Consider the following 13,993-nt stretch of genomic DNA (forward strand, 5'->3'; position numbering starts at 1 on the left):
TCAGAAAGGAAGTCTGTCCTGTAAGAAATTATAGTGATAAGTTACTGAGTTTAAAAAGAAATATTTTACTTTCTGCCAACCGGCCATTGTCTCTAAAGCACACAGAAGCTACACAGCTCTTAAAAAGACATGCATTAGTTTCCTAACTCTGAAGCTCTAGAGGCACCTTGTATCTTGATTTTAAAATTCATAGGGGTTATTTTAAACATCACCCGAACCACCTTTCTTTGTTGTCATTTTCACTATGTATGCAAACAACAAGATACTCTTTTCCATTATGAAAAATAGCATTTATTTAAAACAGCAGCTGGATTATTACATTTTTTCTAACTTAAAAAATGGAAATAAATTGCATTATCTTTAAAACTACTGTATAGAATAGTAGCTTAAAGTAATTGTTTTTCAATAACAACAATTTTCCTATCTGGCTCAAAAATTTTTCAGTGCAATCCCACAACAAATGCACTGCTAAAAGTAGGCTGCCTGTTTTAATCAATTTGTATTTGAGATGAGTTCAAAAGAACATTCACTCTCCATAAATATAAAGAAAGCAAAGGGAATTCATCCGAGAGGTGAAGAATCATTTGATCAAGGTCCTTCAGAAATCTGATTTTTTCTTCTCCATCAAAGTCTGAGCTTGAACTGTTACTTTCTCCTGTCCCACTTTGAAGAAGTTGTTCCAGTATCATGAACAGATGAAAAATATTCTCATACTGGGTAATGTCATACATGGCCTCGATCTGGGAATAAAGAAAAATTGATACATGAGCACGATCTGAAAATGCTTCTGCATCTCACCATCTCAGATGACAATTTAAGGAATAACATTAAAATCTGCAGTAGTATTCACATAATCAGAATGGCTATACACTCAGCATGATTACTTCTAAGAAATGTTTTCCTTTTTGTGATAACAGCCAAACTCATTCTCCATCATCCTGCCAAATGAAAAGTCAAAATAACCTCCCGCTCATGAGCCAAACTCTTTTCTACCCAATTATACCTATGCTGTGACAGACAACAGTGATCTACATGAAATAAACAACAACAGCTTTTTCTGCTTTAGGTATATAATTAAAACCAGTGGATTTCTAGTTTCTGAAAAATAAAATATAGACAAATCATCCATTCAAGTGACACCCCTAGAAACCAAATAAAAAATACAAATTCTCAATCTCGTTAGAAAATATACAAGCCAGAATTATGTATCTGACTCAGTTACAAAGTAGGAGAGTCAGTTTGTCAATAAACTGACTGACTACAAATTCATTAAGAAGCCTTACAGCTTTATCCAATGTAAATTTACTTCTCTTGTATTTGGAAAGTGCAGTTTCAAACTGAAGCTTTCAGAACCTCTGCCATACTCAGGGAATAACTGTTAAGAGAAAAACTTGGATCTTGGGGAGCTGTCTCTCTAGAGACTATCTCTTGAGAATATCTCAAAAAGGCAATTACAGTTGCTAGATGATCAGAGCTGAAATGTAAAAATCATAGGTTAATAGCCTTAATTATATATAAATAGCTTAATTATGTATTTTAGAAAATGGACAAATAGCCTTAAGCAAGACTACCCAACTAACTGTTCAGGCCTGCAGTATGAAAGCCAGATGGGTCTAAGCTTTGACACAAGTCTATGAATCAGTATAAAACCATTTTATAAACCCTAAACTGTGTGTACTGCTAGAGTTTCCAAAGTGTGAATTTTACTGCATAGCAGTTGTTTTGACAAACAATATAACTGATTTTTTTTAATCCACTAGAATCTAATGACAAGACAGCAATTTACCTTCCTCAGGTAAGGCTGCTGCTATCTACCTCTGCAGCAGATGTGTCTCAGGGATCACTCACTCTGTCATTCTGAGTCATATAACCTGTTTGATGCTCCCTAGGGTGATGGCTTTCAGATAACCTCAGGGACAACACAAAGACACCGTAACCATCCTGTTGCAAAGCCCCAGTGTACCAAAGTCATTCTGCTGAGTTTTCTAGATGCCTTGTTAATGGCTAAAAAATGTTATCCTTAGCCTTCCATGCTCTGGTTCTGTCTCTCTGGAATATCTGCAGTTCAGAAGCTGCTGTCAAGAATTCAATATCAACATTCTTATCATGATAGACAGCAAATATATAGAAGGGCAATATTAACTTTTAAAGTCCAATTAAATCCAATAGTATAATTAGGGTAAACCCTCTAAAAAAGAGGTAACAAGACAATCTGTTTCTTCCAATACCAAGTATCTGACTCTAGGACAACCATGCCTATACACTGATTGTTTTGACTATTAACTAATACTGGTGAGATAAATGTATCTCTTTGGCTTATTTGACTACAGCTAAGTTGCAAAAATAACAGGTATTAATAATTTCCTGCATTTCCAGGGAACAGATGATTCTAAAGGCCCACAAAGACTGCTTTTTATGTCTTTCAGTGTGGAAGCAATTTGACCAAAAACAGGGATCAAAAAGCTCAGTTATCCTTGGTTCCTATGTCAGTCAATAGAGGGAAGCAGGGGGTGGGATGCAGTTGCTTAAATAGAAATTTATTGTCATTTAGGATGTCCAAGGATATCCAAGCATGAGTAAAGCTTTAAGAGTCAGCAGCTGTAAGCCTGAAGAAGTACCTTAGGGCATGCACTGTGGTATCAGACTTCTGAGTTTTGGCAACTGAGCCTTCCAAGATGTAGTTCACCCCATTCAAAACTACATTCTCATGTGTGCCATGTCTGGAAACTCTAGAGTAATAAAGTATGACTGTGCCCAGAAAAACATCTATGTAAAAGCTTAAATCGAAATTCTATTCTTTTAGTTCCTTGGATATTAGAAGTACAATGCTACAAGCAAAAATATTGGTTTGATTCTTAAATGTTGGGCTTGGAAATTCACGCAGATCTACCCTTTGCATGAGAAATCAATAGGTGTTTCAGAAAGGCAAATTATGTCACTTCATTTATCCCCTTAACCTCAGGCTCTTTCAAGCAGTTAAGCAATTGTGTTACTTTCAGTGGACTTCAAAAGTGCAACTAATTGCAACTCAGTAAACTATCTAATTGATTATAGATAATAGAAACCACAAGCTAATTCTCTTTCCTCTGCAAATACTACTAAACTACACTAAACAAAAATTACTTTAGCCACACAGAACTGACTTTGAACAAAAAGGCTAAGTCTGATGGTAAGGAGGAAGCCTTTCTATAAGGCTTTTCAGGGGAAAAACACCGTTGGAAATCCTGTTTTATAAAACTAGGGGAAAAAATTCTCATCTGGAACATTTTCTGACTTAAGGCTTATTAACCTTTCCAACCCATTTGATAATCTGAACAAAATGTGTCTTCATTTCTTTCGTGAGATGCTTTTTGTAGCACTAATTGATGCAATTACTACCAACATGAATTTATGACACAGAATTTGCAAGGAATACCTTTACTGTTACCTAATGGTGCAGTCAGATAACAAACCCATTTGTCTTGCTCAGCAGTCTGTGGGAGTGAGTAGCAGTGTATGTTCATGTACACACACATACCTGCAGCTGGGCCAAAGTGCAGAAGGCATGTCTGTAAAGCAAATCATTTATATCCAGGCTACAATTCCAGAATATTAATACCAACTTTAAATATCTTTAACACTAACTGTTTTGTCCTGGTTTGGGCCAGGATAAAGGTGATTTTCTGTCTTGTACTTTTGCTTTTAGCTAAGTCACTTGTAAGTAATTGCACTTGCTGAAATTAACAGCAAGTTTCTCAGACAGTGTGTGCTTCTAGGACTGATAACACTTGATGTTTACAGTTACTGCTAGAGACTGGTGTGCAGAGCCAAGGGCACTGCTCAGCTCTGAGGAACATTTTACCCTCCAGAAGGAATAAAGAGGTCCCACCTGCATCCCTCCTTTGGGGAGGAACGGACAAGATAGATGCCAGAATTGACCAAACAGAGTATTCCATCCCATACACCTCATACTCAGTATAAATTTGAGGCATCATGAGGGCCAAGCCACGCTTCCAGCTTCCGGCTGCCTGCCCTTCCTGCCTTTCCTGCTTCCCTTCCTTCACCCGGCATCCTGGAAGGATCCCGTCCGTTCCTCTGCCTGTGGTCCTGATCCGTGCCAGCCCATATCTGTGTGTTCCTGCCTCCAGTTCCCAACTGCTGCCGACTCCAGGAGTCCAGCCTGGACTTTCCCAGAGCTGCCCTGCAGCCTCGGTGGTGACGTGAGAGCTGCTGGGGGGAGAGGGGGAAGGAATGTGGTATCCATTTTCCTGTATATTTGTATATATTTAGCAATTTTTCCTGTTTATCATTACTGTTTCATTAAAGTTGTGTTGTTTAGTCTCCAATCCATAAGTCTCTCTGTCTTATTCTCTCTCCTTTCTTTATCAGGGAGGAGAGAGAGATTAATAGAGAGCATCTGTTACTCGGTTTAATTGCCGGGCCAGTGTTAAACCCTGACACTGTTTTTCAGAATTTTAAGATAAACACTCTTTTCTTATGGGTACAGAATATGGGTTTTGGACACTGTTTTTTGTGACACCAGTCCTTGCCAAGTTTTCCTCACCATCTATATGCAGATGTACTTCTTAGTGGTAAGATGAATTCTGCAGACACTTCAGTTATTAATTTAACTTTTGAAATTATATTATTACTATGATTTCTCAATTAAAAAAAAAATTTCAAGGTTACATAATTTCTTCAAAATTATTAAATATATAAGATTGAGCTTTACATAAAATGGAAATGACAGGTGCAAGGATCTCCTGTCTGGATTTGATGATCTGATAATCAGAATTTGTATATTTACATCACCAAATTAAGAATGCAGCAAGTGTTAAAGCTTTTGGCTTAAAATTAATTCCCCAAGTCTCTCCTACATTACAGGGTAACCACCTGGAAAAGCACAGAGACCTGGTACATAATCTGAAAGCAGGGGAGAAGCTCTCTAACCCATCTTCTTTACAATGCTATCATTAAAACCAGTGCTAACATGATAAAAGGATCTGCTCAAAGATGTACATAGCAATGACAGTCATTATGCTAAAATGGCATTTGTGTTCAAGACACTAGGTCTGAATTATCTTTCCTGTGTGCAAAGGAACTATTCAGATGGCCCTGGATCAAATTCCAAGCCATTCTATGCTCACTCTCAAATTGTTTTCATTTTTTCTATGCTTCTCTCAAACTGTTTTCATTTTTTTTACAATATAGTTGTCCTTACAAGTATATAGTTATTAAAAGATATTCCTAAATGGACACATATTGACAACATCACTTTTTAGGAAAAAAGTTTCTAAATTATCATATTGAAATATGAAAGAATTGACTGGTTGGCAATGCTATCAACGAGGAATCAGCATTTAGTAATGCTTGCGTTTGCCAAGGTAATGCTGAAAAATCTAAGTTTTCAGCAAAATCAACACTGTTTTATTCTACCTATCCAGCCTGAGTCAAAGGTTAATGGAAATATATTTCAAGAACAATTGAATTGTTTCCTCAAGTGGCAATACATTCTCATTTTATTAACAAAGACAATTTATTCTCACAGTGAATTCTGGTTTTGACCCTTCATTTTTCCTTTGAGAAAGCCCTATTTAAGCTACTCATTGCTGCATCAAGTCCTAAACACAAGTTATTTTTCAGCAGGTGGCATGTGCCATAAAAAGGAAAAAAGGCATTTTACTTCAAAACAACATGGAAATTCTTTTCACTGGATGTTCCACAAGCATGTAAAAAACCCTCTATGTGGATCATTAAAATTTTCCTAAATCTATTGTATAAGAAAGCACATAGCATGATAAAGGGGTTATCTCTAATTGCTGTTTAACGTGTAAATAACATACTAAAAAGCATCTCCAAAATGTTTAAGGTGGGAATACATGAAAGACTACTAAAAATCTTTTTGTTCTGATTTTAATACTATTGTACTTGGTTTGTAAAAGGCAATTACCTTATGAATTACCATGACTTCGGATTCAGTTTTAGCTGATTAGCATTTCTCTTTGATTGCTTTTTGTTTTGTGATTTTGAAATGCATATTTCCCTAACTTCCCTCCCAGTAAACATAATCCTCATTAACCACCCCAATATTCACCTACCAAGAAAGTTCAAACTGAGTTACACTCTCTTTCAGTATCTAAAGAAAAACTCCCACTACCTTTTATTCAATGGGATCTGAACCTCTTGAGTCCTTTTTACTCATTCCATCACTTTCTTCTTAAGTAGCTCTCTAAGATTCAACAGCTCTGCTTAAAGATTAAGACCTAAGATGACTGTAGAAAGGGCCAAGGAATAAGTAACATTTTTGAAAGTTAAATTCCTGAGGAGGAGGAACCATCAGCTAAACTCTTGGAACAAATTAATCTGCAGATACAGTTTGTCAACAGCTCTTAAGATATCCCAACCAGCCTCACAGTAGAAAGGTTTCAGAAGCAATAATAAGAATCTTGCAGAAATGATGTTGCAAGATGACTTCCAGGCACAGTAATTTGGCATACCCTGGAGAATTTTGGTTAGCAAACAGAACACACACTTTAAAATCTGTCACCTAAGGGGAAGACACTTATCCCTGAGACATCTATGCATCGTGCCTCTTCCATATATCATTTAGCAGGGTCATCTGTTGCTAGCCCTTAATATGACACACTGAATTGCCAGAAATTCCTAAGCCATCTTAAGCAATACTATTCTTATCTAGCCACATGATTTCCACAACATATTGTAAAAAAATTAAATATACCAGCAGTATATAATCTAAGCTTCCGTTTAGAAGCAAGAATCATAATTGCCTCTCTAATAACATATCAAAGACACAGAAAGCTTTAAAAAGTAAATTCTAATCTCCATTATCCTATTAAAGAAAGCTAAAATACGAGCCACTATGAAATCTCATTTAGAGAGAACAAAAAAATGAATTTATGGACCTTTTTGGGATAATAAGAATTTATAAACCTATTTTACTCCTATCTACATGGCATAAACTTATACTGTCGCTTCTGTCACTCTTGTTATGTTTTAAACCTATGCTAGAATTTAAAAAATTCTTCACAAGCTGATGCATAAAATATAATGTGGAATTATTATTATTTTATTTTATTTTTTCATAAAATAATCCCTAATAAAGATTGTGAAAGTATATATCATGGTATAGGTTCTTCTAAACCTACTTAAGGATATTTCTAATATTAAAGTACCCTCAGGAGAGGGTATTTCAAAGCATTTCAATTATTGAACTGCTCTTCAACCAACCCACAAGTTTTCTTGGTTTTACACTTCTAATTCTCTTCCCTTCATCCCACTGGGGACCTCAACCCATCAGTTTCTCCATTTAGTAGTTACTGCCCATAAGAAAAGCAAGAAGTAGGAAAGAAAAGAGCTCTTACATTCTCCTTTTCAAGGGTTCTTAAAAGTGCTAAGGAAACTCCTCCTGGGCAGAAAGCCCTACGGTCCTTTGATTGCAGCCAATGTTCAAACAGGCTTTTCCAGACAGAACTGTGCTCTCTTCATGGGCAGACTTGTCTGTCCTTCAAGATTTCCATTTAATTCCCTGGGTCAGCCTTACACATATCAAGCTCCTGCTTTTGGCAAAAAGTACCATGTTGGTAACATCACTTCTTTGCCTGCTGTGCTTCTCTTTAATTTACCACAAAGTAAATACTATATGCAATAACCACATCATTAAAATAATAGACGTTATTTGATGACATAAGAAATCATGTTCTCATCCTACAGGAAATGTCATAAAGTGCACAGCAATGCTAGTAATATATGCAAGTCTTGAAAGTAAACATCACACATATAGCATTTTTATGGGTAAAGAATGACACTAAGGTAATAAAATTGAGTTTTGAATGACAACAACAATAAAAATTCTTCTATTAATTACAATCACTTCAGAACACAATGGATTCCTGAAATATGCTCCTATATTAGTTTCAAAAGATTTATTGAGAGTTTACTTAGAGAAACACGTGACTTTTCACTACTTGGTATCACTTCTTATGCCCAAACTTCAACATAGCTCAGTAAAACTACCTAGACCTGACAAGAGGAGAGGTACATTTAACCTTCAAAGAATCTGTTTGAAAGATACATCCCAACTGGAGCTTGAAGCATGTTCAGTGTCAGAAAAGACCTGAACAAAGCCCACTGAAACAGAACCTGCATGGTTTTGGCAAGTGACCAAGATGTGTGGTGGATCTGTTATGGAATGCTGACACACGTATATCTGTAGGGGCCCATATGAGACCCAGAGATGCTAAAGCTTTCTGTAACAGATTGTAATTCGTGTGACTGCATTATGATAGCTGCATTTAAAAAATAATAAAAACAAACAAACAAAAAAAGAAAAAACAATAAAAACCAAAAAACCCAACCAATCAAGCCAAAACAACAAGCAAACAAAATAAAAACAACAACCAAAACCAAACCAGACAGAGAGTAACAAACAAGTGCAGCAATAGAATTCGGTCTGTCAGCCTGCGACACCAATGTAGGTTAAGAATATACTTGAATATACTTGCATTTGGTGGAACTGAATTTTGCAGAAAAAGAGTTCAAGTCCACGTTTTAGTTTAGGTCACAATGTTTTCTAATGACCTGAACCAGGTGAATTTCAGTTGAATTACAGTTAAAACCTGTCCTGTATGCTTGCATAGAGAAATGCCTTCCACTATGGTCATCTGCCATTGTTAATTTCTTCCTCATAATAGAGTGGATTGGGTCTTTCTTTTCATGAAAGATTTTAGAACCATATTAAGATCCATTGGTTTATTGACAATCACCTGTCCTGTCAATATCAATGTCTCTGCTGTACCCCCATCTCTATCCTTTTGTATCTTCTAAGTTTTTCCCTTCTCATCCCAGGAAAGCAAAAGGTAAGATAGTTTTCCACCAGCATGACAGTGAGTGGAACCACACAAATCTGAAATGCACAAGAGGTTGTATTTCACCAGTCACCACAAACTCTTCCACTCTTAATATCTATAAATTCTGAATCTGAAGAAAATATTTTTTTTTACTTCCCTCAATAACATGGTCTTGGGGAAAAATTTAAAATAAAATCAAAGAATAGAAAATAATCAAAATTCCAAACTGAACAAAAATATACAAATCTCTTTACGCTAACTTCAAAACTATGGATGTTTTGAAGGGCATTAGACTAGCAGAATAATTAGCACTATTTAAAACACTGCTTATGCTTATATAGAAAGTATAGCTTAAAAATGCAACCAGTGTATGGTACTTACCTAAAAAAAATTCATATCCTAACACAGTTTCAGAGAGGTTACAGAAAACAGTCCCTAATCCTCACCACAATTAAGACAACACACAACCAACAAGCAGCAGCATATTAGAAGAATTAAGGTACCTGACATTCAGAGCAGGTTCTCAGAGATGATTCAGGTCTCTCTTGCATGTGGCAGAGTACTTGCCAATTACTAAATGACCACATAGCAGGTAAAATTCAATGCCAATGTCAGACCTACTGTGCAATCAGTATTAGGTATTAGAGCATGGCACTTATAAAAAAAAAAAATCCTGTAAAGAATGGAGAAATTCCAACAGTTCAGAGGATTACTAGATTTTCAAAACGATAGCTAATGATCAGTTTGAGACAGATTTTTTTTAAAAAATATTCCAATTATCTGGGAAAAGAAATAAAGAACCTTCTGAACCATGAAATAGATATGATAATGCAAAATACTTGCTGCTTCCTTTATACGCACAAAGCTGTTTACAAGCAGCTAAACCTATTTAATAATTACCAGTAGGCAACACATGCAAGAACATAGCAATGCTTTTTGAGTGTTTTTATTAACACAATAGCATTTCTCTTTTCTCTTTGCTACTCATAAACAGCTATAATGCTGTAAAATTAATGTAATTTAACATATTTTTAAGTTTAAGATGGATTAAAACCACTGTGAAAAGATCACGTTAAAAGATCATCTTACCAATTCATAGTAAGTATGGAGGCTACCTACCTCTTTAAAATTATTTCAGATGACTGTAGCAAATGTAGGAACTAAAATATCACAGTGACTTATGGAGTGACTTATTAAGAGAAGGACAGAAAACAAAATCAAAGCCTACCAAAATTAAGGTGCACATATCATTTATGTTACAGTGTAACTTACTCTTTACAATTTTCTAGATATTAGAAGCTCTAGCCTAGTTGGCATAGTAATCATAACATTTCTAACCCCTGAAAGATAAGAGCTGCAATATATAAAAAACCCCTTCTATTTTACCACTCAAACTTAACTAGAAGATCATTATCTTGAATCTGAGCTTTTCTACATTTCATTGCTAGCAGTGCTCTTGTAGTGAATATGTATGCCACAGCAGAGCAAAAACTTCTGGGATAATACAGTGATGTGCAGACTGTGAACAAATAAAAAAAAAAGACTACTGGTACGTTTTAATGGCTTTAAGTTAGCCATGCAATACATTCCTTCAAATTTCCCTGATGGCAGTAAATTAGCCAATAAGGGACTCAAACTGTGATTGTTTCTGCTACCAAACTTATTTTATATAAAATTCAGGTTCTTCTATACTGTATTGGGACACAGATATTGATTTAGAAAAGTTTTTAAGCTTTCCAATCTGTGAACTCTTAACAAGTTCTCATTCGATTCTGTCACAGGTCTTTCTCTCTTCTTTTAATACTATGTACTTTATATTCCCTACTGGAGATGGAGGAAATGGGATTATCACCATGTAGACCTACGGTTCATTTAATGTTCTTTTCAGTTCTCAATCCTCTGGGCAATAGGAACTGAAAGACTTTGACTTCCTTAATCCTAAAGGGTTCATTAGATTTCTTTCACCTTCTGTTCCCTCAGTGGGATCTCAGTCTAGCATTCAGAGCTGCACAAGGTCAGCCTTGGCCCATTACCACCCTGTATGTTGCTTTACTTGCCCACGAAACTTTCTTGCTAGCTATAATCTCTTTCCAGAATAAAATATGACCCATGATTTGTTCCAAACCCTTTTGTCTCCAAGTGACACAGGGACTTAGCAACAAGCAGGAAAATCTGTTTACTTATTTGTCTCTGTCTCCTCATCCACCCCACCCCTCAACTCTTGAATATCTGAGATTACATCAGAATTATCAACTCAAAAACTCATATGCAGATGAAGGAATTTAGTGTCTGGGTTCTAGACTGATTTTAATTCCACTCAGTTGGGGAAAAAAACCCCGCAAATACAACAACAACCCCCCCAAGAAACTATGAACTGCAGACTATTTTTTCTTTTTACAGCAAACTGCTCATATTTTCAGGGTCAGAAGAACACGCAACCTGCTGTGACAGTTTCTTATGAACATCATCCTTGAACAGGGGGAGAGTTATCAGTGATTCAAGATGACAGTAAGGAAGACTAAATGCAACAGCTTCTGGCTTTGCTAATACAAATGTATACACACATACAAATGCACTTCTTAAAGAAGGGGTTACAGCCTAAACTGGAAAAGGTAATAAACTAGAAGCAGAATGTATCAGGCCTTGTGGTTATGTCGACAATATGAGGGTCAAACTATGCCATCATCTGGGTGATGCTAAGGTCATTATTTCAGTGGATCCAGCTCTGGCTGCACTTGTGGAATGTCCAGAAGCATGGCCCTATGAAGTATGATCCACAGAACTGGATCCCTCTGAAAAGTGATTGTCATTAAACCAATGGATCTAACATGGTTCTAAAATCTCCAGTGCAAAGAAAGATATAATCCACTCTATCATTAGAAAGAAAGCCATTAATAGGTAGATGACCACAGAGGAAGGCATTTCTCTAGGCAAGCATATAAATTCAAATTAGGAGGTGTTCCTCTTGAAAATTATACAATATTTTGCCTGACAGGGGATATCAACACTGTCATTGCTTCCTGTAACAACCTCGTGATGAATGAGTCAGTCTTGGAAGGAAAAGTGTCCTCCTGAAAAACTGAAACAGCTTTGGAAACAAAACATTGTGAGGCTTTTGAAGAACAATTTTCAATTTTTGAATTAACACCATTTAGGACTTCTTATATGGAATTCTGCATGATCCAATGAATTTCTTGACTTTGATAAAAGTTAGAAGCACTGTATTTCTTGAACCTACTCATTACTCAACATTTAGTATCCATTAGATGTGAATCCTCAGAGAAGCACAAAGTATTGGCTGAAAACTGCTGCCTCAGAGAGAAACACATCTGAAGTGATACCAGTGCTCCAAAGATAACAGATAAAGCAGAGAAGAAAAAAAAACCCCAAAGATTACAGAGGATTAGCCCATACAGCAAGAATTTGCATGGAATATTCACACAGAGAAAGCAGCTCTTCGAAGAAAGGTGTCTTTTTCTCAGATGTCTTTTTTGCCTTCTGTTTGTCATGGTATCAAGTTCTTGCATAATGATTAAGGGTAGAAAAATACTCATCTTCTTTACATCATACACTCATTTTTATACTTCTGTGGTGATGCTCATTTGTTTCCTCCTCAAATCACAACCTTTCAGAATAGATGACTTTATAAGTCTAAGTTTGTTGGTTTTATCTAAACCCCTCCTTCTAATCTGTTACATATTTTCTGAAAAAATATTATAACATGGCCAAGTCTGCCACAATTCATCATATGTAGTTTTAGCAGTTTATTAACCTAATAATATTTTAGAACTGCGTAGAAATAATAGCTATGAACCTATTTTCTGTACTTGGTAAATGCCACAAGATTAAATCTAAAGAACTCGCTCTTAAGATTTAATCAAAATAATCATTTATTACAGTTATGAGCGAAAATTAAACTAACTGCCCTCTTCAAAATTTAGATCTTCAATAGCTATCATCACTTTGCTACACTGACTGATGAAAGAATAATGACAAAAGACTCAGAGTGGTTTTTAATCTGCTGCTCTTGCATCCAGTATGATTGTATGGTATAAAACTGTGCTTAAGTGCATATTAAGTGATGACAATATGTGCAACAGGATTTTATTAATACTACTGTATGCCATTTTTCATATTGAAACCACTCTACACTGGCTCACCTATAAAATGAACTCAAAGGCCTGCTTCATGCAAAGTAGCACATTAATATTCTACACAGACTGTAATTGCTATTCTACTGGTTTTTATAATATTCACGTTTGTAAGCAGTTTTGAATAGCAGCCAATTACTTGTTCTTCTGGACTGCTCACCTTGCATTTATAATACAAGCCTCTGAAAAGAGAGTCAGTAAACTGGCGAGAATAATTTTGTTGAGAAACATTTTTTATGCTTATTTTGACTTTAGGCATGTCTGAAAGTTATTTCTTTTCTCTTTGTTTTGAAAAAGTTAACTAACTCAAGTACAGTGCTTATGCCAGTAGCTGCCATACTCGGTATAGAGGCAAAAAGGTTCTGCATTGGTTTAGGAAGATGAGCATGATAGTAACAGCATCAGAGCATATTGACACAGATGCTTAAAAGACTAATGAAAATTTGATAGAGTATTTTCAGAACTCCAAATGTTAACGGTGTGTGTAAGCACAAAAATATAAAGAGAAGTAAGTGCAATACAAACATGAATGACCTGTACTAAAATTACCTTCAGGGTAACACTTTAGGGTACTTTTGATGTGAAACTGTGAGTTAGCAGGACTGGAAAAATGTGTTGTGTCATGGAAGAGTTGTCCTGTACTGATGACCAAGTGTTCAAGTGTTTTAGAATGTGACTTCAAAAAAAGTAAGTGAATTACATTCCCTAGATAGTATCAGACTGGTTTTGATGTGCTTGTTAATCAGATGTGAATATTATATAAGTAGTAAGTAATATTATATAAGTAGTAGAATTAAGCAACCTGCAGAGGATAGCACAATCTGTTGTCTGAATCACTGATTAGACTGTATATATCTATCATTTCCTAAGAAAGCATATTTTCTATAAGAAAATAGGATATCAGAAGCTCTGGTATATACTAATGTAATTTAAAAGGATATATTTAACCCCCTTCTTTCTCATTTCCAACTTAAAAGATTTAGGTGCTTCAACTAA

The 13,993-nt window shown here is 35.7% G+C and overlaps 1 protein-coding gene across 1 annotated transcript in view; it reads right to left on the minus strand.

The window, feature by feature from the left end:
• Positions 1-268: 268 nt before the first annotated feature.
• MEI4 (meiotic double-stranded break formation protein 4) overlaps positions 269-13,993 on the minus strand; it is a 66,932-nt gene continuing 53,207 nt past the window's right edge. The window contains exon 6 of the mRNA XM_071742453.1: positions 269-740. Coding sequence (XP_071598554.1) covers positions 489-740 — 252 coding nt within the window. The 3' untranslated portion in view covers positions 269-488. The remainder of the gene's footprint in view (positions 741-13,993) is intronic.

The sequence above is a fragment of the Heliangelus exortis genome, chromosome 3, assembly GCF_036169615.1.
Source record: "Heliangelus exortis chromosome 3, bHelExo1.hap1, whole genome shotgun sequence".
NCBI classification, from domain to species: Eukaryota; Metazoa; Chordata; class Aves; order Apodiformes; family Trochilidae; genus Heliangelus; species Heliangelus exortis.